This window comes from Cupressus sempervirens, chromosome 8 (assembly GCF_028749045.1).
Source record: "Cupressus sempervirens isolate cs-2001-9-10 chromosome 8, ASM2874904v1, whole genome shotgun sequence".
In the NCBI taxonomy this organism is placed as follows: Eukaryota; Viridiplantae; Streptophyta; class Pinopsida; order Cupressales; family Cupressaceae; genus Cupressus; species Cupressus sempervirens.
In genome coordinates this window covers 427,967,649-427,989,382 of record NC_143125.1, presented here as the reverse complement: position 1 = coordinate 427,989,382, position 21,734 = coordinate 427,967,649, and the positions used below count along the sequence as shown (strand labels likewise).

Genomic DNA, 21,734 nt, shown 5'->3' with positions numbered 1-21,734 from the left:
ACAATACATAATTAAAAGAATTAAGCCTTTGTTTTTGTTTTTCTTCAAGTCACACAAAGCATGAAGCACATGGTACACACAATAAAAAATGATCTTAATATTTGTCAATCAACAATTTCATGTTTTCATTTTTACTTAGGTTGCACGAAGCCTAGAAGCAAAAGGATACAAAAAAGTTGTAATCTTAGTTTGACAACATAAATAAATAAAAATTGATCATTTAAATGTATATTATTAAACTTTAAAAAAATGTCAACTTACTGTTGTATAATTATTTGGAAAAAATTGTAAAAATTAAAATTCAAAACTAAACTAATAATTATTGAACTTAAAATTTAAACTAAAATTTGCAATTTGACTTATGATTTACTTTCAATGTTAATGACAATATGCTACCATTGTAGATCAACACTAATGAATATATAGATTCCATCAACAGAAATCATGAAACTAATTTCAAAAAAATAAAATTCAATCATAGAAGCCCACCTCCTACTTTAAAAGTGTGCGCAACTTATCAATATTTTTGTTCCTCAACCTTCTTACTCTTCACTCACTCTTTAATATATTTAATATTAAACTCTCTATCCAACCATCAAACACTTAAATTTTACCAAGGGGAGAAATACTAAATTTAATATATTGAAATCCTGTGCTTATTCAAGCTACAACATGAGAATTACAAATTTATTCAAGTTCCTTTCGAGCAAAATACTTAAATTTTAACAAAATGAGAGTTAGAAAAATAAGAGTGGGTCCCCATGTTGTTGCTTAGCTTATTTTTGCTTGTTGTGGTACAAATTGTCTAACTATTGGCCCCTAATGTCAATGTTTAATGGTGAAGATATGTCTCTTTTGTCAATATGCAATTGTTACTTATTTCTAGCTCTCCCTTTTTTTGCACAACTTAGGGGTGGTCTCGTGAAGGAGGGCTTCCTAAAAGAATTATCGTGTTGTTAACAATTTTTAAAATTATTCTAAAATAGGAGATCCCATAAAAAAATTTAAAGCCCACGATTTTTGAAAGCAGATGGTCTTATGACTTATTTGATTTAACATATTCAATTCACTTGACTAAACGAAAAAAATTCTAAGTCTTTGTCAGCGCTCTGTTTGGAACAATAGCTTAAATGGTAGCAGTGGAAAATATTAAAAAGTACAAAACCCTCCAAGTAAAATTATAGAACTATAAAATTAAAGAAACACAAATTTGAATTTTAAGTTTTATATATAATTTTGTCATTCACATTAAAATTGACTTTTATCAAAATCAAATATAATATACATTGAAACTTCATTTTCTATTTAATTTCAATATATCAATTAATTCATTACTTGAATGTAAAATATCATTTGACTTAAACAAATAAAAAGTTGAATGTACATATTATTATATTTAACCTAAACATATTACTATTATAAAAAAATTAAAAATATTATAAAATTCTATAACATTTTTCACTTTCAAAATTATATTATAAATTTAATCTTCTGAAATTCAATAATTATCTTTTATTGTAATTTTATGAGTACTTAGTCATTTTATTAATAGTTTTTATTAAAATTTTAAAATATAAAATCATTAACAACTAATAGAAGTTATCATCTTTAGATAAAAGAAATATTATATTCAAAATATTATTTAATTTTATGATAAAGGTATTAATTTTATTCAATTTCTTTATTCTTATTTTTTTAAGATAAATGAATAACTTTAATTTTGGAGAAATATTATTCTTAGTAAAATAGTTTTTATATGGTTAGAGAAATTAAATTGACTTCTCTAATTAATTAATTTGGTTTAAGTAACAATTTTGGTAGTTTTTAAGTGAACTATTGATATAAGAACATAGTGGGTCTCAAACATATAAAGACATAAGAATTTTTTTTGCTAAAATCTAACATATTGTTTAGAATCTACATGTGCAAGAAGTTAGGGTGTGAGGGTACATGTCCTTTTCCCTAGCACTTTTTGTTTCTTTCTAATTTAAAAGTTAACACTCCCTTACAAGCTCCATGGAAAGATTTCAAGGGGTGATTAAAACATACTATATGTTTTCAAACTTGATTTGTTTCTTTCTAATTTAAAAGTTAACACTCCCTTACAAGCTCTATGGAAAGATTTCAAGGGGTGATTAAAACATACTATATGTTTTCAAACTTGATTTGTTTCAACCTTCATCATCTATTATCATTATCACTCTCTTTCTATTTGTGAAAGAATATATACTACCATCATCTTTCTTATTTCTTTATTTTCTTTGAATTTAATAATATAATCTTTTAACTCTTCTAGGTTCAAATATTGATAGATTGTTCTTATAAAGAATTAAAAGATTAAATTATTAAATCTAAATAAACAATAATTAAGTTATTTAATATTAAATTATCTAACTTTATTTAACAACATGAAAACTGCAAAAATCAAAATCACAGATATTTACTACGTGGAAGGCATGGAGTTTATTTTATGACCAGCGTTTTTTATTAATCAATTCTCATTATAATCATAATTTTAGAAAGTGCATGATAGTTGTTACACCAATTTGTATTGGACGGTAATTCAAGGGCCCACACAAGCCATCTTAGAACTTTAACCGTACAATCTGTTTATTCTAACAAAAACACATATGTATAGGCATAGGCATGGGATACGCGGACTGTAGAAGACCTGCGTTTTATATTCGGCTATTTAGCCGATGCCTTTAACAATAAAAAAGAAGAAAGGAGAGTATGTAAATAAGAGAAGAATCGAGTTGATTAATCTTGGTAAAAACAACCCCAGAAAGTTTTGGAAAGAACTTCAGCAGAGAAAAACTCAATTAGAAAACAACATAACAGGAACCAAATGTTTGGAATATGCCAAGACTCTCTACAAGTGTGATCTAGGAGAACGTAGAACCATGGAAACAGGGCCTATAGGGGAGTTATTCAGCGAAAATGATATTATCCAAGGCATAAGGAGGTTAGCTGCCGGTAAAGCGCAAGATATAGATGGGCTTCAAGCTGAATATTTAAAATGGGGTGTTGAAACCCTCACACCACACATCACTAAAATTTTCAACAGTGTCAATAGAAAAGGTTTCCCTGTAAAATGGACAAGTGTGGTGATCCCACTCCACAAAAGTGGATATATAAATAATCCTTCTAATTACCAAACCATCATGATCAATCCACTTTTTGGCAAGTTATTTGGCAGCTTGGTAGAACAAAAAATCAGCAACTGGGCTAAAACAGAAGGCAAACGTGCAATAGGGTAAACAGACTTTAGACCGAAGCACTCTACTATAGATCATGGCATCACTCTTAGATACTTGATTGAGAAAGTTTGGGACACTCCGGGGAACGAGGCTTTTTGTTGTTTCGTGGACTTTAAAAAAGCATTCGACACAATGCCACGTAATAAATTATGGGATAGAATGGAAGAGTTGGAAGTTCCTAAAGAACTTAGGTCAGCAGTTTACAGATTATATGAGTAGGTCAAAGGTAAAATCAGAACGACAGAAGGGCTATCAGAAAACTTTGACAGCAACATCGGAGTTAAGCAAGGGTGTCCGCTATCTCCAACTTTATTCGGGCTCTATATTGACAAATTAGAAGAGGGGATAAACAAAACCAATAGTGAGGGAGTGCAGCTAGCCCACTTTGTGATAGGATTGCTCTTATATGCGGATGATCTCATAATTCTTGCTAGAACAGCTAAAGGTTTGAAAGAGCACTTGACAGCACTAGAAAATTTTTGTCATGAAGTTGGAATGCAAGTTAACACTAGTAAAACCAAAATTATGATCTTCTCGCTGAAGAAGAATAGGAGCATACAAGACGAGTTTCTATTGGAAAATAGCCCACTTGAGATTGTGGAAGAGTACAAATACTTGGGCATCGATTTTCATAACAAACTCAATTGGGATACTTGCAGATCAAAAAGGATCCAAGGGGGATGGAAGGCGTTATACTCTTTACAAAACAAGTGCAGGAACGCGGAATTATGGGATTGGATGACCATGAAAACTCTTTTTGGTTTGCTGGTCACTCCGATTATTTTATACGGATGTGAAGTGTGGGGAAGTAGTATGTCCAAACAAAAATGACAGCAAGTAGAAAGAATTCAAAAACACTTCATCACATGCAATCTTAAAGTCAAGACCACAGTTCCGTATGAGATCCTTTTGGCGGAGGTGGGTTCCTATCCATTAGAAGCCGTTGCTTTGGTCCGAATGATAAGCTACTTAAAGAAAACCCAAGGTCTGGAAACACATCGTTGGCCCAAGTTGATCATAAAGGAAAAACTTGTGAGGCGGAAAAGCACATGGATGAAGCAAAATGACAAATGAATGCGAAAATGGGATATCAACATCCAAACTTGCCCAGATAACATTATAGAAATAAAAAAGTTTGTTAATAAAAAATTTCACAATATTCTGTGGACAAGACGCATAGGGCGGAAAAAATCCTATTACATTAAAGAATTTAATCCCACTTATAGTCATGATGAAAAGGCCTATATAAGAGCACCTATTAACTGGAAAGCAAAAATGTTGATGGCACAACTTAGAACTAGTTCACATCAGCTGCGATGTGAAACTGGTAGGTGGCAAGTTCCAAAAGAAGAGTGGGCAGACAGAACATGTTTATTTTGTAATATGGGAATAGTTGAGAAAGAGCAGCACTTTGTCAAAGAATGCCTGGCTTACAATGACATCAGATCTGGTTATACAAAAATGTTGCAAAACAAAGACTTCAAATATTTATTCGAGGAAGATCAAGTGAAAAGAGCAGCGGATTTGATTACCAAACTTCAGAGAAGGAGAGACAAGTTATCCAAAACTTTACAACTGACTAGTTCCACTCCTGACTCGGGAGGGTGATTGCATGGGTCCCATAGACTACTTTAGTCTCGTGGACATCATTAAAATCTATCATATCATATCATATCAATAACAAACAAACAATGGTTTTCGTGCATTGCTATTACATAGATTGATAGATAGATAAAAATATAATGTCCGCAAAACTAAAAATAGTCTCTGGGACAGAACATGCTAATCTATTATAATTGACGAGAACATATAATGTACACCTATATTTTTTCAAGAATTTGGAGTTTATGAATGAATGGGTTAATGAATGAAAGAAAGATTTTAATGACTTCAACAGACCAACCTCTTATGGGACCACCAGCCAAAGAGACCTAAACTAACTCCATGTTCTTTTTTAGCTCAGATCTCCTGCTATTTTGATAATCAAACTGGCAGTCAGCCTCACTTATCCTCTTTAAATAAACTATGAAAGTCATATTATTTGCCCATAGACTTTGAATATATGTTGAGTCCAAAAAACATTACGCCAGAGAAATGTATTATCAATTATGCGAGGGAAAACAAATGGGTGGATCGCTATTAATCCAATCTCTTACAAGATTTTGCGGCACTAGTAACAACAGAAAGGAAAATTCTCTTTTCAAGCGTGCATTCTCTTTGGAAGATGTAACTCTGTATGAGCGTAATCGATTGGAACCCCTAACTGAAAAAAAGGGACTGGAAATAATGATGTTACATGATACGAGGCCAAATAATTGGCTCAGCTTCTTGAACAAATCTACTTGCTAGAAGAATTGTTTATCAAAATCTCTCCAAAGCGTTTCTCTGCCTGGGATTACTCAACGTGATTAAAAATATTGACATTTTTAGCTGCATGAAATCTGCAGCTTTAACAGAAACATGAATATACAGGATGATCTTTTTTTGTCACGTATCTTGAGAGGCTGTCTGCAACTCTCAACTTGGAAGCTGAATTACGCTTTAAAATTGGAACAAGTATTTGTGTCTTTCCTGATGCTATACGCTCCCCAGCACTAACTGAGTAGAACATGCCTGGAATCACTGGAATAAAAATATCACTCTGGCTGCAGATGTAAAAGTCCAGAGCTTTCTCAAATTGAGTTTTGCCTGTGTAAAGAATTTGCCTTTCTTCATTGAAAGGCATGCTATACTCCTGCGAGCACAAAATTTAACGAAAATAAATGATTCTGAACAGACTTGAGTTTTTGTAAATGCCAATCAAGGATTGCAATTTGAAAATTCAAAACTAAAAATTATTACACCAATAGCAGTCTGCCTCTGCATTTATGCAAGGGTGTTCTTATACATCTAAGCCTTCACTAAAATGCTAGGAGACAACAAAACAAGATAAATATATAAATAACCTGCCCTCAAGGCTCAAAGTAACCATGCTTCACAAGCATACCTATACCTATACCCACTCAGACCTCAACACTATTCCACATTTCTTTTTTATGCAAATCTCATGGATGATTTTCATGTCCCATCTCTTAAGGATGTAATTAACTCTTGGACAGGTCTTGGGAATCGATTTACCATCAGTGAACAAACTTTTCTTAAATAAGGTTAAATAAGGAGCTGTTGACCATTCTGTTATTAATCAGCAATAAACACAGGCAGCATTATTGATTTAGATTGTACCCAATGCACATTAACTCAAACAAATCCATAAAGATGAGGATGATGACATGTTCAGAGGTCATCATTTTTTAAATATGATGCTGATGAAGCTGAGAACTCGACCTCTATCAAGCACTTATTAGGAAGTTTGATCAAAGTTGGATTACAAAAAAATTCCCAGCAGATGATACATGTCAGTTAACTATGGGCATGCAATACAATTAATCCAGGGAATAACGATAATTATAGGAAGAATCAACTAAGCCCTGTTCATGGTAACAGACCAATTATCTTACCTTTGAGTACCCAAAAAGAGAGGGTCTTGCCTATCTGATTAGCCTTGGCTTGAAAATACATCCCATTAACTATTGTATTGGTTCCTCATGACGATTAAGGTTTTACAGTATTTATAATTGAAAGTTTTCATACTCGGTACCAGCATATAATGCTACATTCAGTATTGTCAGATATTAATGCAATCCTGCAATGATCTTCTGCAGCTGTCCCAAGAATCTCCAGGCATTAAAACAGAAAAATAATATTCAGGACGCATTATGGCTTTGATGTGATATGACATCAAATGAGTATTTTAGTCTTATGTGCAAACCAGGTGATCAAGAAGTTGCCACTCCAAGGTGTTTGTAGTCAGAAAGAAAGCAATCATAAGTAAAATAGAATACACATCTAAGAAAGCTAACAAGAATTGTACAGTTTACCATAACATTCTATGAAAGCTAAACCATACATGCAAATTTGTATCGAAGCTATGTTGTATTGGTCCTAAAAAGAGGAAGGGGAAGGTGACTTTTTTTTTTTTAAGTATACTCGTTCAGAGCTAACAGATATAGTCATGGAAGCAATATGCTTACTCAAAAGACTAGATGCCAAGGATTTGGTATCATCAAACTGTATCATTTAATACTTATTAAAAAAACATGTGTTCAAAGAAGAATGAAGAAAAAACATACCTTGGTGTATATATTTGGAAAAAGCTCTCTTAATGGATCCAGGGTAGGATCCCATCGGGATTGTGTCAAATATATCGCTGTATTAGTTGGGAAGCCGAGCTCTTTCAGAAATTGCGCGAATTCTAAAGGATTGACACACTTGATTTTCACTTTATTAGGCTCACTAATGTTGCTATTGCAACCTTTCCGCTGTAGCACTCCAACTCGTAGATCCACGGCAATGAAACGCCCATCTGACATATCACCTGCTTCTCTCATACGGTTAAGTATCCTACCTCCAAGCTTAATAAGCTGGGAATGGAATCGCAAAGCTTTGTACATAACTAAACACCTGACTGCATCGAGCCCGGCATCTTCTCCTTCATTTTCTTTTGAATTGGTATTTTGAGAAAAACTCTCTAGAATAACAACTGGTTTCTGGTTGAAAATGGGGCGAATATGTTTATCAATGTAATCAAGAGTTACCTTGTAAGGTACACGTATTAGTTCTGGACTTGTAGAAGTCATCTCATCAGGTAGTCGGCCAACAACTCGCACTATGTTCTGTAAACTTGTAATGAAATTGCTTATATCATAAATCTTCTCAAACTGTCTGCAATACAAAACTTTAAATAGTCAGGAAAGAACTTCCACTCAAATATATGAAAACAAACATGATTTACACGAGAAATGAAGAGAAAATCCTCAATAAAAAGATATATGTAGAACCAGCGTCAAAATGCAACCATCATAAAGTCTACAAAAAGATATCCACGTGAATATTATTAAATACAAAGTTAAAACATTACGGCAACATAATGAAATTATAAGCTTTAACATTAATTTCACTGTCTTGGTTAATGCGTAAAGGAAGACTTCCAGACTGATGAAAACTGCTATAATTAATTGTACAGGAAAAAAATTCAAACAAAAGAAGCCAATGAGGTGCACGAAATTTCATTAGCCAATTCAGAGTCTGTCTACTTTTTCTCCATTTTTCTGTGAGTGTCAAAGTATTAATTTATGCCATGTTACTGTTAATTATGTTCTGCTGTGTACATTGTTTGCATACTCCACAAGTACTTATTACTTACTCGCTGAGTTACTTTTCCTGAGGAATGTAATATCCTTGTCAACTCTGATCTCAAAATGCTGATTAAGAGGCTCAAGGATTATCATCAAAAAATTTACGTACAACTTCTTTACTTTCTGTTTCAAAGTTTCAATCTAATAATGATTGCTTGAAATGATATCAAATGTGATTTAAAAGTTTACAAATGGTTACAATATGTCTGGGCAAAGAAACATAATGCAGATGCAATTCTTTTTGTCTTTTTGAATGCATATAAATGTCCCCCACAATGTAAATATGCACCTACAGCAGCTAGACATTAATACAAACAATTGGCATGCAAATTAAATATGAGAGAGAGAACTCTTGACATTCAGCTCCTTCTGGCTCCAAGGATATTAGAATGTAGTGAGATTGATTACAAACCGAAATGTCAAACAAGGCCAAAATTCTTGGCTTACAATGCTGTATCTAATGCAAGTACCAAATGGATATGAATGTGCATGTACAGCTGCTTACGACGGTGACTAATATAACTGAAGATGATGTCAACTGATAAGTAGGAGATTATTGATTGATGAGCTTAAGGGGCTTAGTAATGAATGGTTCATAAGGCACAACACTTGGTGAAGGTTTTGCAAATGGAGTGCAAGCAAAGTGGGTTTAACCATGGAGGGAACTCCGTAGTTAAGCGCACTCAAGCTGGAGTAGTACTGGGATGGGTGACCTCCTAGGAAGTCCCGGTGCTTCACCTCTGTGAGCATCACCTAGATCCAATGAGTGTTTTAAGTGTTCCATTTATTCTCATGAGAGATGGATTCATGTTGAATCACTACTCATGAACCATGGGTCAATGAGTTTGACTCAAAAATTACACAGTTAAATCCTGATAGCATTATCACAATATCACAATGATGTCAACTACACTAGAAATAAACATGAACAAACCTGTGGCAAACAAATGTCTGAAGCCCTTCATGATTTCCTTCAATCCACTCAAACTTTAACAGCAGATGAAGAATTTACTTCAATGAAACCCTTCAGCCGAAGTATTGTAGCGTTTTACTGTTCATACATTGATAAGTAGGAGATAATGTCCACAGTTAGTCAAATTGTGATATTGCAATCAAGATTTAATTGTGTGATTTTGAGTCAAACTCATTGACCCATGTTTCATGAGTAGTGATTCAGCATGAATCCATCTCTCATGAGAATAAATGTAACACTTAGCACTCAATGGATCTAGGTGATGTTCATATGTTACTATAGCAGCAAGATTAAGGCTTGAAATCTGAACAAAAATGGTTGCCAATGATAACCCACGGGACTCCAATGAATAAGCATCAAGTATATGCATGAACCCTTGATATTTCTTTCACAAATCTGCACAGTTCAGACCTCTAAATGAAGTCTTTCTTTAAGCAATAATTCAGTTGCTCGCTTACAACCTCAAAACTGTTAAACAATGAAGATTGGACAATCTCCAATACCTCGGTACAGCTAAAACCCTTGTTTCAATTGCACAAACTCCAAGACACCAATTTGCAAAGACAAATGATCATCCTTAATGAGTTTGACTTTCTTTTTTTGAAACCCTTTATATCCTCTCAACTCTTAACTACCTTTCATTCCCTTTTGAAAATCACTTTTAGGGTTTCAATAAAACATTATAATAAATCTCCAAAGAGGGCGTCCAAACCAAAGTCATAATAAATGCTCCATAATATCATTAATGACATTTGCTTGGTCACTAAAGTGGGCACTCATTCCAACTTAAATGTACCTTATAATAACTTGACTTTATAATCAATAAATGTCCTTTTATAATAAAGTCATTAAATGCTCTCACTTTATAATTTGACTCTATGATATTAAATCCCCTTTAATTATAAAATCACATAATAATTATTATTACACTTTGATAATAATTAAATGTCATAACTCCATTAACCATTATATAATAATTATGACATCATCACTCGTTGACCCATTGCTCCCATTGTCAATCTAGATGCCTTGTTAAATATAATAAGAGTCCCTCTTAACACCCACTCGAATTGGATTCCTTACTAAAAATAGTAATGACCCCTCTTTAACATACACCAACTTACTATAAATAGTAAGTCCATCAAAATGGAACCAGAAATCTCTGAATATCAATGTCTCAAAACAAATGAAAGATCTAGTGAGGTAAACACTTACAACAGCCACCAGAAGAGCTCCAGATTTCCCAAACTCAACCCTCTAATCCACCATACTTGCCTATGAGGGTCAAAATAATAGGATAATCCCTTGAACTTTGATGATCACGAAAATGGGACATTACAAGGAACTCGCCAGGTGTTTGGCAAGTACTAGCCAAGACTCGCCAAAAAATCTGAGGTATTTTCATTTACCTCAGCAACATGTCAAAATTGAGGGAAACAAATGCATTAGACACTTGAAGAATAATTTTTTTGTTTGATAAGCATTGGTTTTTGTCTTTCGAAAAATTATGACAATGGTGTGCATCAAGGTGTGTGATTTTGAAGGTCTTCATTTGGACTTGGTGGTCAAGGCTCTGCCCATCAACCTCACCTCATATCATAGTAGGAAACATACCAAGGGAACATGTCAAGGGCACTACCCCTCAACCAATTAATGCATTGCCCCCGATCCTTGCAAGTACACTGCCCCTTGACCTCATAGGAGGCATTGCTCCCAAGGCCCCATTAATCCCATTTGGCACATACTGTAGCTACATTTTGAGTAAAATTTATAGTATATCTTCAAAAAAGAAAAAATATTTTTTTTAAATATGTTTTCTAAGATGCTGTGCTTTGCAAGTGTTTCTCAAGTACCCTCCAAAATATGAGTTTGCAATCTATGTCTATGCATACTCTTCTAAAGTAAACATGGTGTCAAAGACAAGCTAGCTTCTAGAGGGACTCTGCAATAGTTGATTGAGAGAAGACCATGTTTTCTAAGTATTTATGTTTGTTGAGGAACAATTCAGGGGAAAGAGAGGACCATGTTTGGCTTTTTTATGACTAAGACATTGTTATGATTGTTACCATGGAGGTCTCCGTTGCAGTAGCAGCTAGAGCGCTGATTCTCTTCTTGATATGGAGAACTAAAAATACATGGAATTGAGAAAAAAGGTAGTATGCATCATAGTTGATGACACCATGTGTAATGCCCACCTTAGACAATACTTGATATTCTTGCACAATGGTATCATTTAGATCTATGATTATTAATTTGTTGAAAATATATCAGTACAAGTGACTATTAATTTATTCTGGATAATATTATAGTTAGGATAATTGTACCTTTATTACACGCCTTGATATAGATAAAGTAACTATTTTTTTGTTATTGAAGCACAACATTATCTAGGATATGTTATTAAAATATATTTCAGATATATTAATTTTTGTATTGGGAAGAACTTTGGAAGGAAACAAATTTGTTCCTTTTAAACAAAAGAGAATTTTGGAAATTGGATAAAATCGTAATTATATAATATCCCCAACAATATGAATAGAAGACTGGTTGCATGTATTTCGTCAAGGAAAATTAGACAATAATGTAAAAAGAAATATTTTCTAGTAAAATTAAGAAAGATCTATGATTAAACAACATGTGTTTTTAAAAGAGAACTGAAAGAGAACTATTAAATGATTAATAATTCAAAAACATATATCTTTAGTAGAAAAGTTGTATGATAATTTATAAAAATAAAATTAAGATTGTATATTGGTGATCCAGATTTGATAAGAACTACACTCCTACTAGAATGGAAAATATTGAAAAGAAGCATGGTGGTGAACTGCATTAAAATAGAATATAGCCAATATTAAAAGACACCTAGGAGTTGTGCTCCATCGGGACACATCCCTTGTGAAATTCCACCCGCACCTGTCCCAGGGATAGTACGGGAACGGGAATTCACCATCCACAAAGGCGTCCCACTTCTACCAAATCAGGTACTGTCCCCAAAATGCCATTCTTAGTGCACTAAGAAACTTGGGGATGGCACTCCGCAACATAGACGGCTTTGTTATCCCTCATCTGTCCACGTGACAGAATGTCATCCCCGAAAGGCCAGCCAAAATGGCAGTCTCCAAACTTTTTATAAAAAGGTTTTTTTTATTTGTTCTTGACCACGCAGGCCCTATGTGGGTTGAAAAAGACAATAAAAATTTATGAAACTCTATTTAGGCCATTAAAAGACCAAAAGAGATGAACACTTGCTCATTTTAGCCATACTTGCCAAGAAGAAAACATTGAGTTGCAGGAGCAGTGAAGAAAATTTTCATTTTAGAGTTGCAAGAAGAGCTTTTGCCATCAAATCTTCTTCATTCCAGGTATGTTTTTCATTTTCCATTTGCTTATTTTAATTCTGTGGCCTTTGTTTTCCATTTTTCATTTGTTTTATAACACACAAGGAGGGCATTTTGAGAGGAAAAAAAATTTACTTGCAGCACTTTATTACATTGCATAATCGTGAGCAGCAGTGAGAATGAGGAGTGTAGTGGTAGCATGGATGTTTTAATGCAAGAAGCTCAAACATCTGAAAGAAAGGCCTAGTACTAGAGCAGCCATAGGGGTCTTCAACTGATGTGAATGTAGTAGAGGCAGCAACCTTTGACCCATTTAAGTGCCCTTTCCAAGCCCTCAAAAAGTTTGCAAAAGGCCCATTCGACCCCAAAAAACCTCTCCTACAATTTGCCACAAGAGTAGACAGGGATAACAAATGACATTCCAGGGCTAGTAGGGAATGGGAGTGTCATTTGTGCCACAAACATTATTTTGGGAGCTATACTAGAGTCTATTGTCATTTATTGTGGATAGGTGATCAAGGGGTCAAAGATTGCAAAAAAATTAACACAAGAACAAAAACTTGAGGCAACTAAACTGCACACAGAGGGGTAGGCATTAAGATCAGGGACTTCCATAGAGAATGTGCAAGCTAGTATGCCTTTGACTCATCCTTTTCATAGGGAAGAAAGTAGCACACGCACACCCACTCCCATTCCTACTAAAGGAAAGGGAAAGAAGCCCAAAGGGATAACAATATTGCTGATTCAGTGATTTGTTTAATTTGCAAGCAAAAGAGGTGGTTAAATCGCCTGTTGCCAAATTTCATTTTGCTTATACTAGACCATTCCATGGGTCACATCCTTTGTATTTTAAACAGATGTGCAAAGATGTCTATGTTGTTGGTCCCTCATTTGTACTACCTAGAGAAACAAAACTACACACCACTCTTCTTGAAAGGGAGTGCTCAAAAGTGAACATTTTGGAGGATCTGAGACAGACATGGTTGAGGGATGGATGCTCCATCATCAAGGAGAGATGGACCGAAATCAAACATCGGTCACTCATCAATCTTATTGTCACTGGTACAGCTAGCTCTTATTTTCTTAGAGATATAGATTGTTCAGGGAAAAGGAAGGATGCTGCCTTCCAATTTCAGATTTTGAAAGATGCTATAGAAGAGGTTGGACTTGCTAATGTTGTGCAAGTAGTCATTGATTCAGCCCAGGTGTGTCAGTTGGATTGATGGTGGAGAGTGCTTATAAGCACGTTTTTTGGACTCCATGTTGTGTACATGCATTGAACAACACGCTGAAGGACATTGTAAAAATTTGGATAAAGGCAATGGTATCTAAGGCTAGAGATGTGCAAATGTTTATTTGCAACCATTACGCATCTCTTGCATTATTCAGATAATTTTCTAAGAACGAATTCGTCAAGCTCGAGGCCGAGGAGACTAGATATGCTATCTACTTCATTCAGTTGAAGGGAATGCTTGAGGTTCAAGAGAGCCTACAATCCATGGTGGTCAATGCAAAGTGGTAGATGGCATGAGTCCAGCACGCCAAATGGAAGAAGTGTGAAGCAAAGAGTTCTTGATGATGACTAGTGGTCCACAATGAGGTAAGAAATTGTTATTGCTGATTTAATAAAATTCAGTGTCACCCCAAGTTTCCAGGATGGAGATGGCAAGGGACGGGGGGACGAGTTTCCAGCATGGCAAGGGGACAGCAAAGGGAATAGCTATATAAAAATAGGGAAATTTGCATGTATACATTACATTCATATGAAAAAAAGGATAAAAAAATTTAATTTAAACATCATAGAACCTTAACATACAACAATTCAATAGTCAAACTTAATAATCGATATGCATTCATAATTCGGAATTCACTGTCAATATGCTTGTAATATTATTATAACATAGAAATAAAATACACCCATCGAAATTCATTGTCAATAGCAACAAAACAATAACCCACCTTCCAAACTCAAGCATACTACTATAATTTAAGTCTGATCTAAATTATCAGTGTACACATTATAGGCATAGTGTTATAATTGCTTTCTAAGATAATCATTTGCACATTAGCATTTGTACATGAAATAACATTCTTATTAAATAATAACATGAAAAACCTTGGAAATCGTGTTGGAGTTGATTGCTACAGGTTTGACATTAACTCTAGAGCACATTCGCCAATGATCTAAATTGGGACTACACCATTACACCAGTAAAACTACACCTCCAGTTCATTGTAAGTGGAATGATGTTAATACAAACAGGTCTGCTATATAGTTCTGAATCCTGATCATGAGATAGGTTTTTACAGCAAGATAGCACCTTGATGCAACCTTCAACATTCACCAAATCTTCCATAATGGACCCAAATCACACTGGTGTATTGCCACAAAATGACATAAAGATATGTGTTCCAGCTCTGTAATGCACTTTCCATACCTTCTGCAAACCTTGCAAACAGTATGCTATATGATTTTGAGCATGTTGCATGATTGTAAGTTGTAACAGCATTCTTCATTTCATGATTCTTAAAGTAATGCTGTTAAATACTAATCAGAGGACCCCAAATAGCAAGAATTAACTACCAAACAATTATATGCATAATCGGGCAAACTAGGAAGAAGGGGCCCACTTTAATATTAAAAAAGAAAAAGTTTCATAAAAGAGAAATGTGTTTTTTTAAGCTTAGATACAGTCTATCCTATTGGTGACGCCTATAGTCCCATAGACTTCCAAGGCATCCCCAGCTATCTCTAGGACGTACGAACCTCCACACAATTTTGGGCGTCACCAAGTTTCCGAGACATCCCCTGTCACTTTTTGAAAATCAGGAACGGGGTGGGGTCGTTCCCCCGTCCCAAAAATGTCCTGAGTATGGGGACGAGGGAATTTGGGCTCGAGAAGTGTCCTCAAATAACATTGATAAACTTCTGATTTTGGCACTTTTTAATTTTATTATTTAAGCTTTTAAGCTTTAAGATGTTTCTAACATGTAACTTGCTTGCACTTGCAAATACATTCGCTCCTTCATTGAGCCTAGTATGGGGGTCATTTGATATGTTGATACAGACTGTCCTAGCCTTGGAGAGATTTATGAGACCTTTGGTAGCATGCTTGAGCGATCAAACCCTCTTAGGCCCATGTTGACATGACAATGGATTATTATGAACACCCTACTTTACATGGCAGCCTATGCTCTCAATCAAAATGTATGCACTAAGACCTGGGAGAGTGGCTCCATCTGTTGATGAGGAGGTGAGGCTCCAATCTGAAATCTCAAGTTTTCAATTTAAATTTCCAATAGCAAAGTAGATATCTTATGATTATCTCTTCATTTTGATTTAACATTATTTAACGTTTTTTTTTGTGTTCAACTCAAGTGAGGGAGGTCTTCTTTGAGGCCCTTGATAAAATGTATTTTGGAGATTATGCTACTAAACTTTGGAGTTAGTGGATTGCAATCACCAATCTTCATGCTCCAACTTTTGGTAGACCAGAGGTGAGGACAAATATTGCTATGTTAGCTCAAACTAACCCTACTGGATGGTAGACATGGCATGGTGGGGATGTGTTTGAGCCAAGAATACTTAGCATTAATCATCTTCTTTCAAAAGTTACTAGTTCCTCTATTGCAGAGAGAAATTAATCCGCATATAGCTTCCTCAAATCAAACAACAGAAACGATCTTACCTCTAGATGAGTCATAGAAGTTAGTGCCTATTCACAATGCATTGCGGCCATAGGATCGACAAACTAGTATCTGTTAGAAATAGATAATACTGAGAGGGGGGGTGAATCAATATTCTACAAACTTTTGCCCACAACTAGATATTATTAATTACTTTACAACATGCATATGTAAGTAAACCAATAATGTTGAACAGTAAATAAGAACCATACACATAGACAACTCATAACATCATTATTTGTTAACTAGGGAAACCCTGGCCAAGAGAAAACCCCGGTAGGGATGGTACCCACAAAATGATCCACTAAACAATAGAATCCAGTTAAGGATATTGACCTTGTTAGGAGTCTATCAAATACATATAGTGTCTCGAGTCCTTGTTAGAGGACTAGGCCTTGTTAAAAGCCTCAACCTTGTTAGGAGGTGGTAGAACAATTACAATGTATGCAAGAAGAGCCCACCGCCCTAACATGCAATATACAAATAAGTTTCTTCAACAAGAATAGATGCACATACAATATTGTCTTACTGTTGTATTTCACACTTCCTATGATCATACACTAGATTTTGCATTATACAAAGCTCACATATCACATATACTTCCTTCACAATAATTCGCATCAATATTCACTTCTCTTTAGCCGCGCAAGATATGATCTTTACTTATACCTTGCAAATTATCAAAACTCTTGATCAGTCGGCCTTGAAGCTTCCACACGCTTGGCTAATTATAAAAATAACTCGAAGTTAACATCTAGGATGTCATCCATCATAGTTAAGTAGTTATTTTGTTACCAAAATAATTCCTTAAGCTGTACAATTCATTTTACTGCCGTGCCCTGTTTTGTTCTGTTAATTACTTGTACTGGTAATTCATCTGTAACTATCGTCATATTGTCTGTACAAATCTGCGTACTAACATACGTCCTCATGACACAATCAACTATCAGTCCTCAACTACGCATGAGCTAACTCGGACTCTGTCATCCATATATACGAATCTATCTCTGTGCTGCTGCAAACTGTCCAATACTTAGACAATTTTTTGTCTCCGATTTCACAATGAAATACCAAAATATATATGTTGCCATAAATGAGAACACTCATTTATCTACCTAGCCATATTGCCAACAGTATCGTCAAACTCCAACCTTATGGTTGGATGATAATCTTGAGGATGCTAGCAAGTGGAGGAGTATGACACACCTCCAAGATGCTTGGAGTTCCATTGGATGAGGAAGACCCTCATCCTACCAATCAGAGGCTGACTCTGATAATGATTTGGATTTAGATTCCTAGATCTACCATGTGCTGCTTATGGACAGACATATATTTGCAAATACATTATTGATTTTGATTATTATGGACAGCTGATTATGACTTATATGTTATTATTTACTGTTTAGTATTTTAGTTATAGACTTATAATAGTATGTCCATTGTTTACATTTCAATATTTTATGTCATTTCATGTGTAAGAACACCCCTTGTTCTAGGCCTTATTTTCTGCTCTTTGTCCTAATGTAATCTTTTCAAACTGTTGGCTAGCAAGCTGGTCTACTGGTTCTTGTTTTTTCGTTTAATCTGATGTAGAAATAATAATGCAATATATTCAACAAGACATGGCTGGTAACTAACAATTGAGAAAATATTGCAAGCAGCTACACAAACTGAATCAACAATAAACTCATTCCCACTAACTTGATAGTCTTTCATAGAACAAGAAAAACTGATCATTCACTTGAGCAACCAATAAGATGAGAAATCTGCAACAAAATCAAAAAATCAGGAACTTGATGGTGCCCTTCCTTAGCTGAAACCTGAAACTTGTAAGACCAATATGATTTTTAGAGGAATTTGCTCAATAATTCTTCTATGTCTTTCAACAGAGAGAAGAATGCTATTTGTGAGGGTTTACGTCCTCACAAACCTTTGAAGAAAATTTCACCAATTTAATATATTATCCAAGCATGCTGAAAGAGGGCAATACCATCTCTTTTATAGCATGCTGAAAGTTTGAGCTTGATTACTCGTGCCTATACAAGATTTTTTCAATGTGCTCCTGTCTACAACCTCCCGTCTCCTACGACCACCATTACCCACGCGAATTTGGCTTCCTCTTCCTCGCATGGCTTCTTCTTTGATCTCTTCGCGCTTAGGTGTCCTTCATCCTTCATTTCACATTTTTACTGGTGTGTCTTCTCACGCGTTTGTGCTCAAGCGTCCTCCATTTCGTGATTGTTGGTGTGTCAAGTCGTGCATTGTCAGGTTTGTTTGCTTGTTGCAGTGGCTCGTTCATGCAAATCTATGCTTGTTGTGTCGAGATGAATAAGACACGAGCCTGTGTGTTTCAAGTTGTAGCAGCTCTCTCATGCGAGGTCCTCTCTATCCCAGTGATTGCTCCGGCTCTCTCACGCAGGATTCGTTCTGGCCTCCTTCACTACTACTTGGTATCTGTTCACATTGATCAAGGGTTTTTGCTCCGACCCCCATCCGTAGTTAATTGTTCGAGCCTCCTCTGCAACTATTCAATGTTTGGTTTTGCTAGAGGGTTTATTTTGCCTCAAATTCAGGTTATTGTTTGAAGATGACTGCAAATGGAGATGCAAGCACATCACAATCACAACCTCTAACCTACCAAAGGCTCTACGACGGGGTTACTAAGCTGGAAATGGATAATTAAATGCTCAAAGAGAAAGTACTATCATTGACCGAGACAATTACAGAACTCAAACATGCCACAGGCTCGAATACCTCTCAGATCAAAGTCTTCTCTGATAATTTTACTTCTGAAATTGCAAGCTTAAAAACCATCTAGAATCCATTACCAAGCAGCTTGAGGGATTAGATACAATCAAAGTACAGCAATCAGAAATTGTAGCAAAGCACTCCTCTTTGATTTCGGAAACTGAACAGAAAGTGAAATCATAGGCCTCTCTCTGCAACACCTCAACTACTACTGCCTTTACCGAATCTGGATAAGATTGTTCAAGGGAAGATTGAGGATGAACATGTGAGACGTGCTTGTGATCTCAACCTGCAAGTCCGTGGTCTCCCTCCCACTTCCAACCCTCTCTCTACTGGACGTTCTTTCCTTAGTGATCAGCTTGGTCTCTACGACATCACGCTGGATAAATGTTGGATTGGTCACAAACATCCTTTTCATCCAGTTTCACACAATCTCAGATAGGCTTCGTGCTCTCAGAGCGAAGAGGAAGTCGTTCTCTCCCTTTTAAGATTTTTCTAGATGAAGATCTCATGAAGGCTCAGGTTGCAAAGTTGAAACATGCTCGTGGTATTGTGGCGGAGGCTAGACGGGCTGGGAAATGGGCCGTTATTATGAATCTCAAAGCAGTTATTTGGGATTCCCCCCCCCAGTGGATGGGAAGCGAGATAGACCCCAAGACCAAATAACGGTCTTGCTAGCAATCGAACAAGAGGGAGACCCCACTTGCTCTCTTCTTGTTACTTGTTGGAATGGTAATGGTTCTCTATGGTCATTACCCGATCTATTCCACGATGTGGTGGGGTCCGCTGATATACTTGTCATCACTGAGACCCACGAGAGTCCCATACATCCTCTTCCAGGGTTTACAAGTTATCAGTGGTTATCTGTTTGTGGAGAGGAGGTTCGTGCTTCTAGTGGGGTCCGTGGGTCTAGTGGTTTGCTTGTTTGATTAGAAATGATATTTTCAGCTTTACTTCTGTTGTCCACTCTGATACATATGCCAGATTCATGTGGGTCAGTATTGACCATAAGAGTCACCATTAGAGGGATATCTTTATTGTTGTTTGCTATTTCCTGCCAGCTTCCTCTCTTTATGCTATCCATGGTATCGAGGACGGAGACCCATATGTTGACCTTTGTGAGAGTGTCTCTCAGTTCGCTGTTTTGGGAGACATCATCATTCTTGGTGATTTCAATGCGTGGACCAGAGAACTCCAGACTCTGCTTTATGACCGATGCTTTGATTCCATCTGCACCACAGAGATTGATCCAACTACTTTGGGACTTCAATGTATTTCTGATGATGCTCTCGAGCCGATTTCCTGTTATGGTCGCCACCTTCTACAGCTTTGTGAGTCCTCTGGACTTGTGATCTTGAATGGTCTTTCATGCTTTTTGGGTTCCGAGCTCTTTACCTGTTGGCCTCATTGTGGGGGTGCTAGCATTGTAGACTATGCCCCCACCTCTCCCTCCTTCATCCCCTTCATTCACAGCTTCATCATCTTACGCCTTCCTCTTGCAAACCATGCTCTCAGTATTCGCATTTCTCCTCCCTCATCGCCTCCTCTCCAATCTCCTCACCTCTTACCTCCCGCTAGCCACCCCCCTACTTGTTTCTGCTTCCTTGACAGCAACAATGAGCTCTTTTCCTCTCATCTTGCGAGGCTCCTTAATATTGCTTGTTTTAGAGATTCTTGAGAGGCCTCCTCCATGTTTGATTTGCTTGTTGCAGCCATTTGGAAGTTCGCCATCCTTTCCATTCCTCACCACTCTTCGCTCTCCCTCAGAACCAAATGTTGTAATACATGCCCTATGAACCAATGGTTTGATGTTGACTACAAAGCCTTCCATTGCTCAATGTGTTATGCTTTTGAGGCTCATTCCCCCGCTTTTTCTCACCTTCGTTTTTCTTACCTTTGTTTTCTTCGCTATAAGAAACTATCCTTTATCGCATCCCAGTGTAAAGCCCTATGCTCCACGCTTATGTGCAATCCTCGGCTTTTCTGGTACACCTTGTTCCCTTATTGTCCCCCTCCGCCTTCCATCCTTGACTTTCGCCCCCTAACCTCTCATGCCGCAACTCTTTATGGCATTCTTAGGCAGGCATCTATCCAACCCATTCCACCTCCTTATTGTCACTTGTTCACCCCTTCTAACATTTACGAGGCCATCAGATCCATGAGATGCAGCAAAGCGGTTGATGAGGAGGGGTTCCAGGTTGAACTCTTCAAATTTGGTGCCCTAGTTCTTGGCCCCAATCTCTTTATACTCTTTAATAGAGTGGTTTGTACTGGTTTTCCTGTTTCTTCGCCAAGGCATCAAATTTATCCGATTCACAAGACTGGTCATGTTTCTGACCCTGGTAACTATAGGACCATTATTATTGGTCACACGTTTGCCAAACTATATGCTACAGCCCTGAATGTTATGTTATCCAAAGAGCTTGACAGGAGAGGTTGTAGAGCTAGAGGGTAGGCTGGTTTTTGGGCTGACTACCAGACCATGGATCACACT

The 21,734-nt window shown here is 36.3% G+C and overlaps 1 protein-coding gene across 1 annotated transcript in view; it reads right to left on the bottom strand.

The window, feature by feature from the left end:
- Nucleotides 1-5,325: 5,325 nt before the first annotated feature.
- The window catches only part of LOC149543058 (protein MANNAN SYNTHESIS-RELATED 1-like), a 64,625-nt gene continuing 48,216 nt past the window's right edge, over nucleotides 5,326-21,734 (bottom strand). The window contains exons 5-6 of the mRNA XM_089797985.1: nucleotides 7,430-8,021; nucleotides 5,326-5,994 (exon numbers count right to left, since the gene is read on the bottom strand). Coding sequence (XP_089654111.1) covers nucleotides 5,710-5,994; nucleotides 7,430-8,021 — 877 coding nt within the window. The 3' untranslated portion in view covers nucleotides 5,326-5,709. The remainder of the gene's footprint in view (nucleotides 5,995-7,429; nucleotides 8,022-21,734) is intronic.